The sequence below is a fragment of the Rhinolophus ferrumequinum genome, chromosome 23 (genome assembly GCF_004115265.2).
Source record: "Rhinolophus ferrumequinum isolate MPI-CBG mRhiFer1 chromosome 23, mRhiFer1_v1.p, whole genome shotgun sequence".
In the NCBI taxonomy this organism is placed as follows: Eukaryota; Metazoa; Chordata; class Mammalia; order Chiroptera; family Rhinolophidae; genus Rhinolophus; species Rhinolophus ferrumequinum.
In genome coordinates this window covers 24,921,010-24,941,343 of record NC_046306.1, presented here as the reverse complement: position 1 = coordinate 24,941,343, position 20,334 = coordinate 24,921,010, and the positions used below count along the sequence as shown (strand labels likewise).

Here is a 20,334-nt window from a genome sequence, read left to right as displayed (position 1 = left end):
TATCCAAGTGAGGTTTATCTAGGAAATGTAGGGTTTGTTTAACATTGGAAAAGCAATTGATGTAATTCATCATATTAAATTAAAAAAAATCTATAATCATCTGAACAAACGCAGAAAAAGCATTTGACAAATCTAACGTCCATTCCTGATGAAAACTCTCAGTAACTAAAAATAGTGGGGTATTTCCTCAACCTGATAAAAGGCACCTATGAAAAATATATAGTTACATACATACATACAAATATACGAGGTCAGACAATTAAGTTCGTAAACTCATCCTAGAAAAAGTGCTACATACCTCATTGCTGAATATCACTATGGTCACCTTCGAAGTACTCCCCTTGGGAAGCTATGCACTGATGCCAGCACCTAGTCCACCCTTCAAAACGATTTTGGAACTCTTTTTTGGAATGGACATCAGAGCTGTCGTCGTACTACCCTTGATGTCCTGAATGTCATCAAAATGTCTTCCTTTCAATATTTCCCTTATCTTTGGGTAAGGAAAGAAGTCATTGGGGGCCAGATCAGGTGAGTAGGGAGGGTGTTCCAATACAGTTATTTGTTTACTGGCTAAAAACTCCCTCACAGACAGTGCCGTGTGAGCTGGTGCATTGTCGTGATGCAAGAGCCATGAATTGTTGGCAAAAAGTTCAGGTCATCTAACTTTTTCAGCCTTTTCAGCACTTCCAAATAGTAAACTTGGTTAACTGTTTGTCCAACTGGTACAAATTCATAATGAATAATCCCTCTGATATTAAAAAAAGGTTAGCAACATCGGTGCAACAAGTTTGCGAACTTAATTGTCAGTCCTCGTACACACACACATACATATGTAATGGTGAAAGACAGTACTTTCCACCAGTAAGGTCAGGAACAAGACAGATGTTCATTCTTACCACTATTATTCATCATTGTACAGGAAGGTCTCACCAGTACAATCAGGCAAGAAAAATAAGTAAAAGACACCCATTTTCAGTCCCAGCTTTACATCCTAAACAAACTTTTGTACCTATTCAAATTAGGAGAGAAAAACAAGAATGTTCATAGCGGCTTTGCCTATCATAGAAAAATGAAATACAACAAACTACAACTAAAATAGCAACATAGAAAAATTTTAGAAATATAATGCTGAATTTAAAAAGAACATTTTAGAAGACTACTACATATAAAGATGACATCATTTTTATAAAGTTAAACACAAGCACAACTAAACAACCTGTTGTTTAACATTATACAATTTGTGGTAATTTATTTTTTAAGAGCAAGGTCATGATAAACACAAAACTCAATTGACTTATTACCTTTAGGAGAGAGGTAGGCAGTGATACCAGACGGGGAAGGAACATGGTAGTGGCGTCAATGGTATTTTAAATGTTCTAATTTTAAGTTTGTTGGTAGGTTCACAGGTGTACATTAATTATTATGTTTCCTAATTTTTATTTTGTTATATTTTTCTTTTCTATGTGTCATCTAGGACATAATAACTTTTTTTTCAAATGGATCAAAAATTTAAGTGTAAACAATGAAACCATAAAAGTACTAGAAGAAAGCACAGGATAAATTTTAAAAATATTATCTTGGCATGATAAAGGTCTTTTTAAATATAATAAAAATCCAAAGTATTTAAAAGATTGAGAAATTGGGTAAATTTCTAAATATAAAAAGTTAAAAGGCAAGGACCAACTAGAAAAAAAATATGTGCAACTCATGACAAAGGGCTAATTTCTTTAATATACACTCCTATAAATCAGTAACAAAAGCCAATCCTTTATAGAGAAATAAGCAAAGGATATCAATAGACAGTTCACAGAAAAGGAAATACAAATAGATTTTAAATACGTGACTGTGTGCTCAACCTCAGAGTAAGAGAAGTGGAATTCACCGGGATATCACAGTTGACTTATACGATGGAGAGAGATGAAAAAAAGTATGGTAACCACTGCTTGTTGCAGTCATTTTTCAACCCTGAGATCACTTGCCTTCATTCCTTGAAGATTTTAGTCCTGGGTCACTATATATGCTGTTGAACATTGGTCCTGTCATAATTCTTGGTGATTTCAATATCAATATAGATCGATAATTCTTCCAACACATTCTCTTCTCCATTCCTTGAGCATCTCTCCTGCAATGTCCTGTCATCACCCTCCGTTGGCTGCACATTACCAATAAATGCAATTCCCAAATAATTCTACCTACAGCAACCCACCTCTAACCACCTTCTAACCTCCAGCTCAACTCCCTTCTAGTACCTCAACTCCAATAATTCTTTGGCCCCCTCAGAACCTGTGTTCCATTCATCCTGCCTTCTCTTCCCTCTGCTACATTCTTCTCTTCACCCAACTTAAATCCCTTGTTCCATTTTTGTAAATACCCCTTGCATACACTTACACTCGCTTGCCCTCTCGTGTTTCATTGTACTCACTTGGCAAGCCCCTAACTCTGGTCATAAGCCACCACTCACCTGTTCTGCACCTGCATTTGTGCAGCTCTGCATGTCTGGAGAAAGCTCTCACTTTAAATTTACGACCACAAACCTCAGGGGAGCCCTTACTACTTACTGCATGGCAATCACAGGACATTTCCATGGTCCATTCACTGCTCTGGCACAAGTATTTCATGCCTTAGTGTCTCCCTTTCCATCCCCATCCTCAACTCTTGACCCTGTTTCCTATTTTACTGAGAAAACAAAGCAATCTGAAGAGAATGTCTGCAAGCTCCCACATTGGATATACCCTTTTATCCATTTTTGTGCCCAGGTTCTGTCTTCCCTGCTGTTTCCATGGATAACTGTCTATGTTCCCAGCTAAAATCAGTCCTGTGAATGCGATCCCATACCCTTTGCCAACTAAAGGGCATGGCTTTAGCAATTCTCTTTTCTATCTCTTGCCTCACCATTTCCCTTTCCTATCGGGTTTTTCTCATCAGCATATGAACAAGCTATATATATATTTTTTTCTTGGCCTTACATTGTGGTCTAGCCACTACCCCGTTTCTTTGATCCCTATAAAGCAAAAGTCAAAAGAATCCCTCTAGTCATTGTCTCTAATCTCTCTTCTCACAGTCTCCCTTAGACCTACCTTTGTCAGACTTCTGCATCTCCACTCCACTGAATAGCTCTTGTGGAAGTCACCAATGCCCCCCTCTCACTCCTGTTGCTAAGTTCAATGGTCAGTTCTTAGTCTCTTTTCATCATATCCACAAGCAGCATCTGATGCAGTTGACTACTGCTTCCTTTTTGGAATATTTGCTTATCTAGGCCTCCAAGACACTCCACTCCCCTGATTTCCCTCTGCCCGATCTTTCTCAGTCTTCTTTGCTGGTTCTACATCTCCATGATCTCCAAACACTGGACACCTCAGGATTCAGTTCTTGAACTTCTTCTATTTTCTATCAATACTCAGTCCCTCAATGATTTCATTCATCCAATTTTCTATCTGCAGCCTGGACCTTTCCCTTAAGAGCCATACTCATGTTTTCAGGTGCTTTTTCAACATCTGCACCTGGATGTTAAGTGAGCATCTTAAATATAACATGTCCAAAACCGAACTCCTGACCTTCCTCCTCCCCAACCTGCTCCTCCTGAAATCTTGCCCTTTTCAGTAAATGGAAGTTCTTTCTGAATTGTTCAGGACAAAAACCTTGGCAATGCCTTGAGTTCTCTCTGTTACTTTGTTTCTCCTTCCATAACAAACCCTGTCAGTTTTGCCTGTGAAATATCCAGAATCCAACCACTCCTTCTAACCTCTTGTTAAAACACCCCTGCCCTGGTCTTGGTCCCCATCATCTCTCTCCTGGGTAACTGTAATGGCTTCCTAAATCATCTCCCTGCTTTCACCCTTGCCTCCTACAGGTCATCTTCAACACAGGAGCTAGTGTGATCTTGCTGAAATATAAATCAGGTCGTATCATTCTTCTCAACACTCCTCAGTGGCTTCCATGTCATTCAGAATAAAAGCCAAAGTCTTTACAATGACCTACAAGCATGGCCCATGCAGCCTACAAGGCTCTGCATGATCTTGCCTTCCTTCCACCCTACCCACTAGCTCTCCGACATCACCTCCTCCTACTGTCCCTCTTGTTCCAGTCACCTGAGCCTTCTTGCTGTTCCTAAACACATCAGCTACACTCCAGCCAAGAACATTCCCCCACCCCCCGATTCATACATGGCTCACTCCCTTACTTCCTTTAGGTCTTGGCTCAAATGTCATCTTTTCAGTAAGGCCTTCCTTACATATTCTAAAATTGCAATACTCCCTTCCTGGGCACTCTCTGACCTTTCCTGATGGCTTTCTTTTTCTCCTTAGCCATTATCACCATCTAACATGCTACCTATATATTTTATTCATTCAGTTAGTTTATGTTTATCTCCCCTACTAGATTGTAAGCCCATGAACACAAGGCTTTTTGTGTATTCGGTCACTGCTTAATTCACAGCATACAGAAGAGACCTTGGCATAGAGTGGATGTTAAAAAGTTATTTGTTGAATGAATAAACAACATACCGTATTTTGCCATGTACCATGAACTCCCATGTATAATGCACACCCACATTTATGGCCCAAAGTTTCAGGGAAAGAATCTTTCATTTTAATTTTTTAATTCAAAATTTTATTTGTTTACATTTAGGTACTTGTTTTTTGTATTATAAAGGAATTTTAGCATTTACTTTTTAACATATTATAGTACAAGAAATTTTATGTAACAAATAATTACAAAATACAAGAACAGATAAAGGTAAAAGAAATTTTATGTATTGGTAACAAATTTGCGATATTTATGCATCATAGAAGGCCAAGAACTCTTCCTCGTTGCAAGTTCAACAAAACCGATTATCATATTCCAGGGTATTATTTTGCATATGGATATCGTTATTGATTTCTAGAGTTACACTTTTAACTCATAAGCATAAATAAAGGAATTAGAAACATTTATATAGATATGGAATTAGTACTACCCATGTATAGTACTACCCATCCTTATTTTTCCCTCACAAATTTGGGCAAAAAAGTGTGCATTATACATGGCAATATACGGTACTTAATTGGCCAAAGTGTGGGGAACAGGCATTCTCAAAATTGCTGGTATGAATGTCAATTGGTACAGTCTCTCCAGAGGATAAATTAGCAATAACTATCAAAATTACAAATGCACATATCTTTTGACCCAGCAGTACTACTTCTAGTAATATCTTTCATATAAATTCATACATGTGCAAAATGACACATGGATAAAGTAATGTACTGTAGCATATTTTATCCCTGAAAAAAGAATGACAACAGCCAAAATGTCCAGCAATAGAGATTATTTAAAGAAATTATGGTCCACTCATACAATGGAATATTTTGCAGCAGCAAAAAAGAATAAGTGGACTTCTTGTGTCTTGATGTAAGCTCCTACGTATACGTGTATATAACGAATTTTAAAGAAAGGTAAGTACAAAAGAGTGTGTGTAGTATGCTATACACATGGTGGGGGCTGACTTACTTTTCATTATTTACTCTTTTGTGCCTTTTGAATTTTGTACCTTATATATGCATTCCCTACTCAAGAAGAAATAAAATAAGTTTTAAAAATCATAAATCATGGTGGGAGAATGAATTTTCACATGCATCACCTTGACAATCATATGACTGAAACCGGTCAAGTATTTCCCCAGTTTTCATACGAAGGAAACGGACATTCAGAGAAGTCAGGTCAAACAGTACAGAGGTGGCACCTGGGCTAGAACCCAGCTTTCCTTGTCCTGCCCATGCCAGCCCCTCCATCCTCTCATCCTCTCTCTGGGGCTGTTCACTTCCTGTCCCCCTGCCCATCCCCTGCTCTTCCTGGGCTCCTTCTGTCAGGAAACACTGCTCCTAACCCAGCCCCAGAACGTTTTCCAAGGCTTTACTCAGGGTGTCCTGGCTGTTGGCTCCCTGGTGTTTGACAGTTTCTCCCTCTGCTGGAGCCACCACAGTGTTCTGTGACTTGCAGCTCACAGGCCCCTCCCCCAGCATGTACCTGTCAATAATGACGGGGTCTGAGGGCGTCTCATTCCGGTTGCCACAGCTCTTCCGGTCACAGCACCGGCTGATGGAAAGACGAGGAAGAGGAAGGGAGTGAAGGAGAGGGAGATTACAGTGCGTGTATATGTCTCACTGTGGGGAGAGGATGCTGATGTCCCCTCTGGATATGGAATCCTTGGGCCAGAGGGGCTCATTTCCAGGGGCCTGGGGGGAAAGGCAGTGAGGTTCCTGCCACAGGGACCTGGAGAGCCCAGCCCTGGGGATAAGGTTGGTCTGGAAACCCTTGTCCCAAAGGCATACTGTTCCTGGAGGATAAAGGAACGGGCAGGCTTCTGGCCACCTACAGGGTCTCTCACTCTGTGGGTACACTTTTTACACATGTAGAGCGGAGTTCAAACTGTAAATGTGCAGCTTGTGAATTATCACAAAGTGAACCCGTCCGTGTAAGCAGCACCCAGACCAAGAAACATCATAGGCCCAAGGCCCCAGAGGCCCCATCATGCCCCCTCCTTGTCACTGCTCTTCCCAAAGATAGCCACCACCATCCCAACCAGATTTTTGAACGCTATGAATTCTCTTTTCCATGTATGAGGACGCTGTTGGACTGGCATTTCTTGGGGAGACCTTGCCTAGAAATGCCAAGCCCTGTGGTAATGGAGAAGGGGAGCCAAGAGCTGTGTTCTCTCCACGTCATCCTGCCCCACCCAGGAAGTGCCCCAAGGGTCATGTTGGAGGCAGCAAAGTTTCTTCCCTCTTGTTCCAGAGCAAATCCTGGAGGCCCAGGCCCTGCCCCCACATCCCCAGAGAGCCTTCCCCAGGGCTTTATTAGTTAAGCTTCCCAGTAGTGGCAGGAGGCCTCTCTTACAAAAACACTTGGAGAAGCCACATAAACAGGCCAGGCTAATGGGGCCGCCAGGACCCTCTCCTCAGCCAGCACTGTGCACAGGGGCCTCCCTATTCCCTCATTGCCTGTCCCCACCAAGCTTCCCCAGGGAGCAGCACGGAGGGCAGTGGTGGCGGAGGTAGAGGACAGGGCCTGGTGGGGGTCCTTGGCAACATCTTGGCCAAGGGACAATGTGAAAGTGACCCAGACCTTCTCACCTGCACATGATCTCGTGAGTGAGCAGCACTCGGCACATTTCAGGGTTCTTGTCCTGCCCCTCATAGATGATGGCCTGGGGGAGACAGGGAGTGCACAGGCTCAAGGAGAAGAAGTCTCCTCTGACGTCAAGTGTAGGGGGAGAGATGGGCTCTGCCCCTGGGGAAGATCATGCCCTCCAAGTCACTTGGGGGGCTGAGGATTGCAAAGCAGGACCGGGGAGTCTGGCTCCCCAAACCAGGACTACTACCAGGGGCGGCAAGAGCGGCATGAGGTCTGTAGATTCTGTTTGTCTTCAGGCAGCTTTTTCCAGATCCTGCTATGCTTGGGGGCAGGGAGGCTCCCTGACCAAGGACCAAGGTCAGGCTGAGATGGGCGTAGACATTCCTGTCCTCACCATTCCCATGGCCCTAGTGGACCTCTGCTTCTGCTCACAAGCATTGTCCTCTAGGCCATCGCAGCCAGCCAATCATCCTCTTCCCCCAACCTTATCATTTCCCCAGTCCAGGCCAGCATCTCTCCCTTGGACTATTGGATCGGCCTCCTCACGGATCCCCTGGCCTCCACTCCTGAAGCAAGGAGTGAGCTTCCTAAACTGCAAATCCGGCTTCCCACTTTATAACCCCCTGGGCTTCCCAGCCACCTCCCACTTGGGGGGTCCCTTTCTCTCAGACTTCCTCCAACCTCTTCCACACTTGTCCCCCACACAATCCCACTTTGTCACTGTCTGGTCTGCCTCTCCCACCATGGGGACCACAGCCTTTCTAGAAAACAACCATTTCTGCCTCTGTTCTGGGGTTGAGTGGAGGCTGCTGGAAGACCCTGGCTGTGCAGGAAAGCTCAAGTCTCCACCTTGCATTGGGGTGGGGGACAACAGATGGGCCGGTTTGAGACTCAGCTCCCTCCTTACCAGAATACACAACCTCTCTGCACAGCCCATCAGGGTGCTGAGGGGCTGCAGTAGAAGCTCTGGGGCCCCACCCAGTCCCCTTTCCTAGACCAGTGCACCCACCCCCCAGATGCAGTTAGTGTTGGCTGCTACTGGCTTTCTCTTGAGAATGGTTCTCAGCAGATAGGAGCTGCCTTGCCTGAAAACATCTAGAAGGTTACAGGCTCCCCTTGGGAGTGTTCCTCAGCCAATGACTGACTGATACAGGGCACAGAATCCTGGTGTCCTTGTCTCAAGGTGGGGACAACGCTGATGTCATTCCTTCTTCAGAGTTCCCTGTGGATCAGGCTGAGGCTGGACTCCAGTTGAGACCCTACCCTGCCCTGTCCTGCTTTCCTCCCGCCCTTCTCCTGAGAGCCCCCTTTCTGCCTCCCCAATAAACCCCATGTACTTGAATCCCCATCTAGGCTGGGCTTCTAGGGAATGTGACCTACGATAGGAGTCTTTGAAAAACATCGCCTTTTTCTAGACTAAGGGCAAGGACCATAATCTTCCTGCCGCAGGCTGGGGTGAGAACCGAGGGAGCAAGACCAGTGGGGATGACGGCACAGGGAGGCAGGGTCAGGGACAAGGCTGCTCACTCAGACCCCCAGGAGCTGGGCTCCGAGAAGAGGGTGGGATGGCCTGAGCATCCTCTGGGTTGGCTCACCTGTTTGGACATGGAGTCAATCAGACGCACATAGAGGTCCTGTTCTGTCCGAAGTCCTAAGGGAAGGAAGGGGGAGAGGGCTTGCTGTACGCGGGGCATCTGTGGCCTCTAATGACTGGACTGTACTCCATACGCTCCCTACCTGGAGCCAGGGGCCTCCTCAGCCCTGACAACAGGGCATTCATTTTGTGTCACATGGGGCTTTGGTACCCGGTGGGCAGTGGGCTTCACTCACCATTGTTATACACCAGCCTGAGGCGGTAATGGATCCCATTGTTCGTCTTTTCAGCCCCAGGCTCCTGCAGGGCCAAGATGGGGAGGATGCTGACGTTCCCAGGGATCCTCCAGCTACCCCACCAACCCTCCTCCCTAGCCCTACCCTCTTTCCCTCCCTTCTATCCATTCACTCCCCTTTCTCCACTCCTCAACCATCTATGCATTGGAAGTGAGGTCCCTGAAGCCCTCCTGCCTCCTCTCCCCCATGCCCTGGCCAGCTGAGCCCACGAGCCTCTCACTCGGTCCTTTTCCACGAAGTCAATGAAGGCTGTGCGCTCCACCTCCACGGGCTGCCCCTGCCGGTCATACATGGCCAGCACGAAGTGGAAGAAGTTGGATTTCCTGAGGTTGGAAGGAGGCTGCTTCTCAAAATGTGCTCGTGCCAGGCCCACGCCACTGTGGAAGGAAAAGAGCTTGGAAACCACGGGAAGTACCCTTGGAAGAGGAAGACCTCATCGTCTCTAACCAGGTAGGTGGGCTGGCCAGGACTTGGCTCTGACATGTCAAGAGTCTGGGCAAGCAATAAATTGGATGGGCCCAAACCACCCTTGCCAGGGCCATCTCAGTTCCAGACAGAGGCCTCTAAGCCCAGAGGTCACCCCAGCCTGCTCCCTTGGGAACAGGGGGCACAGCAGGTCACAATAGAGGCGTCCCTCAAGGCTCTTCCCTGGGCCCCATATTTTGAAAGGTTGATTTCCAAAACCAAATGTATGAACAACCTATCTTGCTGACCAGAGATTCCTGTGACAGTCCTTTAGGGCATCAAGGGGCAGCTGGGTGGTTCTGAAACAAATATCCACTGTATGTACCCCAGTCCACGGCTGTATACGGGAGCCTGCAGCAGATTCTCAGAGACATGAAACTGGCTAAGGGCCACTAGTTTGCACAGTCTGGATCCTGGGCTATGACTGAAGGCGGTGGATGCTCTCCCCAGGTGTGGAGGTATATGCTTCCACACTTTGGGAAAGACAGCCACTGGCTCTCTTGGGCAAAAGGATCTTCTGGTCTGGCCTTGCCAAGGGCTTTCTCCGGCTCACCAGAAACCATTCCCAGAAGCAAGACCAGGGTGAGAGAAGGAGGAGAAGAACCAAGGCCCTATTCATCAAATACTTCCTGAACCCCCGAGATGTGTACCAAGCACTGGACACATGGCATCGACTGGGTGGGGCTGGAGTTAAATGCCTAGAAGGGGAAGGAGGGAAGACAGAGCTATAACTCAAGACAAAGTGGTGGGTGCCCCCCAAAAGGTGTTACTATATGAAAAACTATAGAAGCAAAGGAAGAAAAAATGAATTCTTTCTGTGAGAGATGAGGGGAAGACTTCATGGAGGTGGTGGCTTTATCCCTGGTTCTTGAGGAATGAATAGGAGTTCAACAGATGCAAACAAGAGAACAGACCAAACAGCATAAGAAATAGGCTGTAGGTGTGAGGATTAGTATCCCTGGACCACAGATTTCAAAAAGTGAAACGAAGAGAGAAAAGGCTATATTAGAAGTGCTAGACTATACAGGGACACAAAAAATAGAGGTTAGACATTCTTTTCCAGGTCAAGGTCTTCCGAAGAGTGTTCCTTAGATCTCTCAGAGCTCCAGACCCTTCCTCCACACAAGGGTGCTATGGCCACAATTGCTAGACAATATGGCTTCAGAGCATACACATATGTATGTGGGGGGCCCTGGGACACCTTCCAGGAATGGACCCTGCTTGACCTGTCTCAGACCAGTGCTCCCCATGTGTGGTAGCCAGCCTCCAAGATGGGTCCCCGTGATCCCCGCCTCCTGGTATTCACGTCCTTGTGGAGACCCCTCATATACTGTCAGGATTGGTCTGGGCTGATAGAACATGGCACAAGTGATAGCATATGCTTTCCAATGTTAGGTCATAGAAGATATTACATCTTCTGCCTTGCTCCCTCTCTTGGATCGGCCTCTCAGGGGGAAGCTGGCTGCTATGTTGTGAGGACACTCAAGCAGCCCTAGGGGAGGTCCACATGGAGAACAGAGGCCTCCTGACAACGGCCAGAATTAACTGGAGGGAGCCACCTTGGAAGCCCCTCCACCAGCCCCAGCTGTGCCGTCACACGACCACAGCCCTTAACTGCAGCCTCATGAGAAACCCTGGGCCAGAACCTCCCAGATATGCTGCTCCCTGATGGCTGACTCTCAGAAGCTGTGTGAGATGTGTGTAGTCTTCTGTTGCTGAGTTTTGGGGTAATTTTTTTTTATGTGGCAATAGATAAATAATAGACTATGCTTACTTGACTAGAGAGAGCTTTTGTTGAGGGGCGTGGTTTGGGAAACACAACTAAAAGCCACCAGAAGGTGCTGAAGCCAGGCAGCACTGAGAAGATGCTGCAGCTGGAGAGAGTGCAGTGTGGTGTGAAGTGAGAGGCCGCTGCAGGGATGTAGAGGAGGGGGACAGTGGCACTGCCTTGAGAGCCATTTAGACCAGAGTCTTACCAGGACATGCCACTGTGACAGTGTCTGCCATATTCATCACTAGTTTTTTCTTCATATAATTTAAAATCAACTGATTCTCACTCAGCCTCATGTGAAGCCATATCTGGGATGTCATGGGCTTGAGAGGCTTTGTTGTGTTTTTGCTCATACAGCTTACAGGAAATACATAAACCATGAAATGAAAATTGTTCCTCCTTTTGAAAGCCTGCTTGGGGGCCTCAGTGGTCGCCGTGAAATGCTGGTTTCAGGGGCAGCAGTGATGGGTCTTGTCCAGATCAAGATGAATGCGGTGGGGGGGTGGGTGGGAGGGGCACCAACACCTTCTCTTTCCCATGAAAGGTTTTTTCTACACTTATTCCTTTCTCTAGAGACACCATCCTTCTCCCTTCATCCTCCATCCTTTCTCCCCCTTCCCCATTTCTCCTCTCCCTAAGGCTACAGTCCTTTCAAGTTCAGGCCTTGACCCTCCCATTTTCCATTTGCCCAGAGGCAGGGAAGTCTGAAGAGGGCTTTGATCACAGCAGGTCCCTGATTACTGTTGATGAATATGCTAATAAGGTGGCAACCTTGACTCCTCCCTCCTGCCCCCAGGACCACTTAGGGGTAGAGAAGCTCCAGTGGATAGGTTCCAGGACCACCTGGGAGAAGAGAAGGCCAGGAGGGGGTGGGCTTGTGGAGCCATCCCAGATCACTTGGCCCTCTATTCTGTCATCTAGCCCAGGAAAGGCACTGGAAAGCTTTCAGATAGCAGGGAGGGCGGGCGGGTATGGAGAAAGAAAAAGGTCTTAAGGGAGGAGGGGTGGATGCTGGGCAGTAACACAATCCCCTAAGCCATTCAAAATGCCCTTTCTACACAGACACGCTTGTACTTCCCAGGCCAACAGTAAATCAATGATGCTGGCCCCGAGCTTCCTCTCTCATCTATCCCTCTTGGCAAATATCAGTGCTGAGTCCTGGCTGCCTACTGGCTCCTGTCAGTCTCCTAAGGATTAGACCTGGGAAACCTGGCCTAAGCCCCAAGCCAAGCTCCCTTCACAGGGCCCACCGTCCCCACAGGAGGGGGTTCCCAGGAGAGAGGTTAGGTACCCCGGCCTGGGGTTTGCGGACAGTGGTGCTGCCAGCTGGGGCACATGGAAGGGCTACTCGGCCTCCTCACAGCGGGATCCGGCTAAGCTCCACTTCCCCTAGGACAGCCCAGTGTCATCCTCTCTTCCCCGCCTTGGTTAGCGGGTCTGAGGCATAGTCGGCCTCTTGGGCTGACACACCCATGCGAAGCAGCGGTACCGAAGTGGCTAGTGTACAGCTCTGAGACAGGATCGCTGTCATGAACAACAGAATAATGGAACAGCCCCAGCCTCCTGCAGACCGGAAGACTGCAGAATGAACCAGTCCCCTGCTAGGCACACCCTGGGTTGCTCCTGGTCTGTAAAGTTCTCCAGTTTACCCTGTTCATACTCCTGCCGGACACGTGAGAAGCTCAAGGTGAAGTAGAAGAGATTTTGCTTCGAAGACATTCTAGTAATTCTTATGAGCAAGAGACAAAGATATAAGGATCAGCCCATGGTTGAGAGCACCAGAGGCCGGTCTGGACTATGCCTTGTTTCTCCTGGCCCCCCAGGCACCTCCACCCCCAACGTGCAGTAGGTGACCAGCCAACATCCAGAATGGAACTGCAAGCCCCAAAGGGAGAGGGGTGGGGAGGGGGAAGGAGAGACTTTTGCTTTTCTCCCCTTGGGAATAGCTGATGCTCTTGTAATGAGAAAACAAACCACGATTAAAGAACAGAAAGAAACAGAGATACGGTCAAACGACTTGAAAGATAGACATGGGATGCAGAGAGGTCTGAGAGTCCCGCTGGGCACACCCTGGGTGCCGATGCGTGAGACACAGGTGGGAGGTGGCCTGCTTTCACAGTAGCTTAGAGACAGACTGATGTGGACAAAGACCAATGTCTTGGATTCTGTGGTCTTCAAAGTGGGATTGCCCAAGTCAACCACTGGAGTGTGGGGGGAAACTGCGAAGATGTCTATGGATATGAATCCTTTATCTAAAAGAAAGAAGGGAGGCAGGAGGAGAGCCCCTGATGTTACGGGAAGAAAGTCTTTTATTTGGGTTTCCCCAGCAGCAGGACCCTCAAGGTCAAAGTTTATGTAGGAGGCGAGTCCGGGAAACACTGGTGGGGGTGGAGAGTGAGAGAGAGAGAGGAAAGGCAGTTTATAAAGGGCACATTATCGACAAGCTGCCACTGTAGGCAACTGCAGCTCCTTCCCACTGGGAGCTCTGGAAACAGTCTAGAATACATGCTTTGGAGTTACCCCACCAGAGAGCTGCAGGAGAGAGCTGGGGTACTACTTATCCACCAACTCCAGTGAGTCCTTGCTTGAGGACTTCCGGCAGCACTTCTCAGCTACTTCAGGCCTGGTGTGCAAGTGGGCTACTGAGTAGGCTCTGGCAGCCTAGGAAAGCCTTAGGGAGCAGATGCTGGCAGGGGAAGCAGACCCTTTACCAAGGGACCAAGGCGGATATGGGTGCGGTACCAACTACCAGCCACCCAGAGGCTGTGGTGTGATGGAAGCCAGCCAAGCTACAGGCCAGGGGCCTGAGTGCAGCTCGGCACATGTGCACAAGACCTGCTCACCTGGTCCGTGTTCCTGGGGCCTATAATGGAGAAACATCTCGTTCACTTAGCATCATTAGTCCACAAAGTCTGCCACAGAAGTGCCTGTTGCAGATAAATGCAGCTGAGTGACGAAAACAGCCACATTAACTACTTTTTGAAAGACTCCAAAATTACACATCTCCTGGCTTTCTTAAAAAGGCACTTTTTAAGTTGACTTTCTTATCAACTCCAGAGTGTGCTGAGGCGGTGGTTCATTTGCTCCTGCACTAAAGAACCCCGATGTGGGAGGAGAAATGCTCATTTTCATATTTCCACCATGGCCCATTCACCCCTTCCCATATTCTGTTCTGAAATAGCTCAACGTTAAAGGCGACTGTGAAGGAGAAGCTTTGGGTGGCACAGCTACTTTTTGGTAGGAGCACACCTGCCTTGTAGCAAGCAGAGTGCATGGGTTTCCTGAGAACTGTGCTGGGAGTCTAGGTTCAGTAAACACCAGGTACAGCCTGACCTTCATAGCTTGGGCCATTCAGGTGACCTGTGCTCCCAGGTACAGCGGGGTGAATATGGGGACATGCTGGGGGCTGCTGAGTTGTCCGGCTGCGATTGCTGCCCCCCTACCCCCCAACACACAGAGGTCCCTGGCGATCTCCTTTGTGAGGCTAAGCAGGATGCCCCAGGGTCCTTCTCATAGCAGCTGTAGGACCTTGCCACAGCTGCTTAGTACAGACACCTCCCTTACAGTCTCTGCTCTACTCAGAAGGCTACTCCAGGCTCCTTACATCCTTAACTACATGCTTATTCTAAATACGAGCAATTTAAAGTAAGCATACCAAACCCCTCAGGGGACAAATGGCTGATGCTGGAGCTTTGGCCACTCCCCAGAGTCACCCTCAGGCCTATGCCTCCCCTTAGCCCCCAAGGGGACTGAGCAGTGCCCTGGCTTGGACCTGATTTGTCTTAGAGTCTGGGATGCTGGGGAAATGGGGACAAGCCCTGAGGTCATCAGCAACGGTGGGAAGCTCCTTTTTGACTCCCCAGGAGGTAGAAGAAGTAAAAAGTGCATATCTCCTATTACCTCATCCCTTGTCTCAGATTTCCTAGTCTCTGCTAAATCCAGCTCTTCCTTTCCTATCCTGGCATGAATGCGTAAGTGCCCCCTTCTTTTTCACTGCATCCTCTCTTCCTCCAAGTGTCGAACTGGGCCCCACTCTCCCTGCAGGCGTCCCCTGGGCCCCGGTACTGCTTGTAACCATCAAGCTGAGCCTGGCATTCCTGGTCCCAGCCAAGATCTATTGGCCTAACCCGTCCCAGCCCGACATGCCCAGAGCCTGGCTGTGCCACAGACCAGGGAAGATAAAAGCAGCAGGTCGCTGGGGCACACCCACCTTGACAATACCGGCAGAGGACCTGGTAGCTAGGGACTGCTGTTCAGAACCTATGTCCAGAGGGGCCTGCTGGAAGGAGAGGAGGCTTTGGGGGTTGTTTCATATCCTCCTGCTACCACTGTCCGAGCAGCAGCTCTGATCACCTGCTCCAGGAAACTGTTTCAGCCACCAAGGTCACAAACAAGGGAGAAAAAGACTGCCCACCCTGCTTCTCTAGGCCCACCCTCTTGCCTCCCACCCACAGGCCTGCCTGCCAGGTCCCAGGCAGAGGATCGGCTATTAATTATTAAAGCAAACAAAAGCATTTCCTAGCAGGGAGGCTTGCCTGCAGCTGCTTACAGGAAAGACAGCCCCAGCTGGCTTCCCTCTCAGGGGCCTGCAAGTGCGCTGGAACCAGCTCAAGGGGGAGAGCTGGCCAGGGTCCTCCAGGGGTCTCCCCAGGCTGGGAATCACATCAGAATGAGAGGACAGCTGCTTCTGTGCTGAGCCCTCTAGCAAGAAGACATGGGTCTGAAGGGGAGTCCGGGGAAGGTGGGCTCAGGCTGGGATACGGGTCTCAGAGATAAAGTCCTGTTGGCACAGAGTAGGGACAGTCAAGGCATTGGCTAGAGTCCTACTCAGAGTTCCCCACTAGGAAGACCTTGCAGCCCTCTGCACCAGCCTTCCCTGTTGCCCCCAGTGTGAGGGTATGCAGCCTACCCCTCATTTGCTCATAACTTTCCTTCCCCTTGGCAGAGCCTCCCTGGCAGGGCACTGTTCTTATGCTCTGGGCCTTCTCCTCCTTCTGTAAAATCTTGGCATTGTAAAGCTGGAGAGAGCAACAGCTGCTCCAGTACCTGGTTCCTGGGGTCAGGTAGATCCTGGAGACCACCAACGTGGAAAAGGGAGCCCAACAGAAAGGGATTTGGGACCCTTCTAACCTGCACTCCTGCTTCCTTCAGCAGATACACATTTTCCCCCTTCTGACTTTCCAAGCCTGTCCTCATGCTGTGGACACAAGGATGAACAAGCCACCATCCTTGCTCTAAAGGAAGGCATAGGACGGCAGGGCAAGGAAGCCTGGGGCAGGATGGGCACAGCTAACTTAGGCAGCACCAAGAACCATTCCCCTGGGCTGGGTGAGAGGGCACAGATAAAGTGCTGGGTGGGGTGGCTTTGAGGCTGTAAGACTTTATTTGGTGGGTGTGTGGGTACTGGAGGCAGGGGAATTGTTTCAAGGAACATTGCTGAATGCCGTGTATCATACAGAGGCTGAAAGAAAGTTTGGTGTCAGATTGTGATGGGTCTTGAATGCTGACTATCTGGGAAGAAGTGCAGGTCACTGAAATTTTTAATTATGGGAAGACATGATCAGAGAAAAAGTCTTTGGAAATATTGCTTTGGTCCGTCCCCTCTTTATGGCAGATGGTTTTGGGGGAGTGGTGAGAAGCTGGGGCTGCGCCAGTGGGCTCGGAGCCTGAGGTGGGAAACGGAGGTAGGTTAACTAACCTTCAGCCAGGGAGGACAGTGGTGGAGGGCCAGGGTGCGTCACTGTTAACAGTTGGCTATGGGCACTGACATCAGGAGTAGGACACAGAGGGAACATTCAGAACTCTTGACAACCAGGTGGTTATGCGGCAAAGGTGGGAGAGCATCTAAGACAACTGTCAGAGCCCAAGCAGCCTTGCGGGGAGTGCTCCTGGGTAAGTTTCTCAGAGATGAGAGGGACAGGAACCAGGTACAGGTTGAAGAGGGAGGGAGGGATGGGAAAGGAAGTTTTGTTTTTGCTGTTTTAGGATGGGAAGACCTGAGCAGATGACTGCCTGAGGATCTCGATACAAAGGGGAGAGATGCCAGGCTACCTCAGGAAGAATGAGGAGAAAGGATTAGTCTGCCCCCCTCTGGAAGGAGGTGGCCCAGAGTCAACCAAATGTGGAGGTGGTGAGGGGGGATCCCAATCTGTGTTCTAAGACAAAGAAGTCTCTGGACTTGGAGATAAGCAGCCCAGGCCTGAAGAAATGCCCCTTTTCAAATTGGAGAAGCCATCTGAGTCCCAGCAGTGTGGCCCTGGGACTCAGATTGGACTCCCCAACACCAGTCAAGATCCCCATGTGCACACAACACTGCTGGTGGCCTGATCCCTTGGAAGAGCCTCATCTGCACACTTCCTCCATCCACACAGGGTACAAGGGCACGGCCTCCTTCACATCTGCTTCCCCTTCATCAAACCTGCTTTCTGGGGCTGCGACAGAGAACAGGGCCAGAGAGAAATAGGAACCGTAAAGCCTGGAGGCCCCAGTGAAACTCCTCATCCACTATTACAGGGAGCGCTCATCACACGACTGGTGGTGGAGAAAAAAATGGGGCCCCATTAAAACTGACCATCTCAAGTTAAATAAAAACAAAACAAAAACCAGAACCAACAGAAAAACAGGCAAGATACAGAATTCTATGCATAGCGCAGGAAAAAAAATATGTCAATGACAAGAAAGATGGGAAGGAAACACACTAAAATGTTCACAGTAGTTGTATTAGAGAGGTAGGACTTTGTTTTCTATTTTCCAGTTTTCTGGAATATAGTTATATCATGAGTAAAACCATGTGAATTAATTCAGAGGCAAGATTTTTTTTTCCTTGAGAGATGCGCTCCAGAGAGGGCCCCCCAGCGCTCCTTCCTGACAGTCCTGAAAGGACAGGAGTGCAGAATCACTGGTTCAGTTTGTGTATGAAACAAGGTGGGTGCCTGTTAAGGGGTGAGGTTGGGCTGGACCGTGAGTGGTGTTCTCTGGACAGGCCTGGGGATGTGAGTGTGTGGCCTGTGTGCCAACCCCCTCTCAGAATCCCTTCAGGCTGCTGGACAAGCAGCTGCTCAGAACTCTGGGAAGCCAGGCTTTCACATGCTCCAGCTGTCTGCAGAGGCAGAGGTAGCACCACCTCCCTAGTTCCCCTCCCCATGCTCACAACTGGAGGTACAAAAAGCTGGGGGTCCAGGTGTTGTTGGGACAAGTAAACAAATCTTTAAACTTCCTTTTGAAATCCTTGAGTTCACCCCCTCAGCCCCCCCCCTGCACCTACTCCTGCAGAGCAGTCAGAGGAGATGGGCGTGGGTGCTGGGTTCCCAGGGACACTCTGCCTCCCGCAGGACCCACCAGGAAAACACCTTGAGAGGCGGCCCTGCCCCAGTCCCAGAACCAGTCATTCCAGCCAAACCGACTGCCCACCTCATCTTTTCCCCACTCTTCAGCCCCCAGCCTTCTCCAGCCCGGCACACCCATCCTCCAACTCTGAGGGGCGTGGGAAAGCAGAAAGGGGCTGGGTCTCACGCCTTTCCTGGTAGAGAGCCGCGGAATTGGACCAGGAGAGGCACCGGGACTGCCCAGGAGGGAGGGGTTGGCCATTCCTGGACGGCTGGTGGCTGTGGGGCATGGGTGAAGGACGGCGGGCAGCTGGATACCTCTTCCTCTAGAGTCGTGGATAGATCGGCCAACGACAGTCAGAAGTCAGCGCCGGGACAGCCCGGAGCGGAGGCAGAAGGCCCGCCCGCCGCACAGCCTCAGGAGGAAGCACAGGCGCTCGGGGTAGGGTGGGCGGGAGAGCTTGCCGGGACTGTCCAGAATTAGGGCCCGCTCCCGCTCTCGCCCCAGCAGCTCAGCAAGCTGAGTGAAGGCGGCGTGGAGCCGTCCAACCAGAGCGCGCAGGGTTGCGTCGGAGCACTTACCTCTGCGCCGCGGTGCTGGCGTCCAGGATGCCCGCGCCCTGCATCCAGGAGCGCACCGAGCCCAGGCTGGCAGGCAGCAGCGGCTCCTCCTTCAGGTTCAGCCCGCCGCGGGGCAGAGCGTCCTGCGCAGGGAACATGAGGGCGCAGTGGGTGGGCGCCCCCACCGCCGGGGATCCGCTCCCGCTGAGACTGCGGGTGTCTCAGCTCCTCCGGACCCGACGGCACTCGGCGCCTCTAACAGCGCAGCGCGGAGTCCCGGAGACTCCGTGCGCACTAGCTTCTGGGGCGCTCCCTCGGAGAAAGCGGGTCGGCGAGCGCGGGCGCTGTCCCCTCCCCTCCCGGGGCGCGGGGCGGGGAGATGGAGGGATTCCCCCGCGGCCTGAGCGCCGGCGGGCGGGCTGCGAGCGGGGCGGGGAGGGCGAGAGCGCAGCCGGCACCCGGTCCGCGCGGAGGCGCCCCAGAGGCGCGCTCTGGCGGCTGCCCAGGGCCGCGGTCGTCGGGGTGGGGTGGGGGGGCGAGCGCCCCGGGAGCTGCCTCGGGCGAGGAGGGGGCGCCGGCTGCCCGCCCTTTCCCCCTCGCCGCCCCCACCTCCCGCCCGCCCGCGGCGCCGGCGCGGGGCGCTGATTACCATCCGGGAGGCGGAGGCTGCGGGCGCGGAGCTTGGCGGCGGCGGCGGCGGCGACAGCGGCGGCAGCGGAGGCAGGAGCAGCAGCAGCCGCGCGTCCCGGGGAAAGGCAGGGGCAGCGCCGGGCCAGCAGACGCCGCCGCCGCCAGCGCCCCGCGTGCCCCGGCGCCCTGGCCCTGCCGCAGCCCCGGGCGGCAGCACCTGGAGCAGCAGCAGAAGCAGCCCGGCCGACTCCCCCCGGGGCCCGGTTCCCGCGCCGCCCCGCCGCGGCCGCCGCCGACCTCCGCTCCCCGGGGCCTGGCCGCGGGCCCGGGCCATCCCGCCGCCGCCGCCGCCACCGCTCCCGGGGGAGCGGGAGCCGAAGGGAGGGAGCGCGGGCGGGAGGAGGGATGGCGGGAGCGGGCGGGCCCAGGGGACTGGGGGCCGGGGGAGGCGGGGGCGGGGCGGCGCGGCCGGCCGAGGGGCGGCCAGGGACGTGACATCATCGGGGGAGGAGCGGCCGGGCCCGGGCCGCCGCGGCGGGGCGGACCCTGGCGAGTCGGTCGCCGGGGCTGGGGGCTGCGGCCTGG

The 20,334-nt window shown here is 51.0% G+C and overlaps 1 protein-coding gene across 4 annotated transcripts in view; it reads right to left on the bottom strand.

The window, feature by feature from the left end:
• EBF4 (EBF family member 4) overlaps positions 1 to 20,125 on the bottom strand; it is a 55,080-nt gene extending 34,955 nt beyond the window's left edge. Inside the window, exons 1-7 of one of the 4 annotated variants that reach the window (XR_004421843.1) lie at positions 19,769 to 20,125; positions 19,141 to 19,262; positions 9,218 to 9,374; positions 8,938 to 9,001; positions 8,703 to 8,758; positions 7,107 to 7,180; positions 6,001 to 6,069 (exon numbers count right to left, since the gene is read on the bottom strand). Coding sequence is in view for 3 of the 4 variants with exons in the window: in XM_033095358.1 (XP_032951249.1) it covers positions 6,001 to 6,069; positions 7,107 to 7,180; positions 8,703 to 8,758; positions 8,938 to 9,001; positions 9,218 to 9,374; positions 19,141 to 19,277 (557 nt within the window). In the remaining variant the exon portion in view is untranslated. Of the gene's footprint in view, positions 1 to 6,000; positions 6,070 to 7,106; positions 7,181 to 8,702; positions 8,759 to 8,937; positions 9,002 to 9,217; positions 9,375 to 19,140; positions 19,436 to 19,768 lie in introns of those variants that run through there. The other 3 variants (XM_033095360.1, XM_033095358.1, XM_033095359.1) reach the window with 3 other exon arrangements.
• Between the last annotated feature and the right edge of the window lie 209 nt (positions 20,126 to 20,334).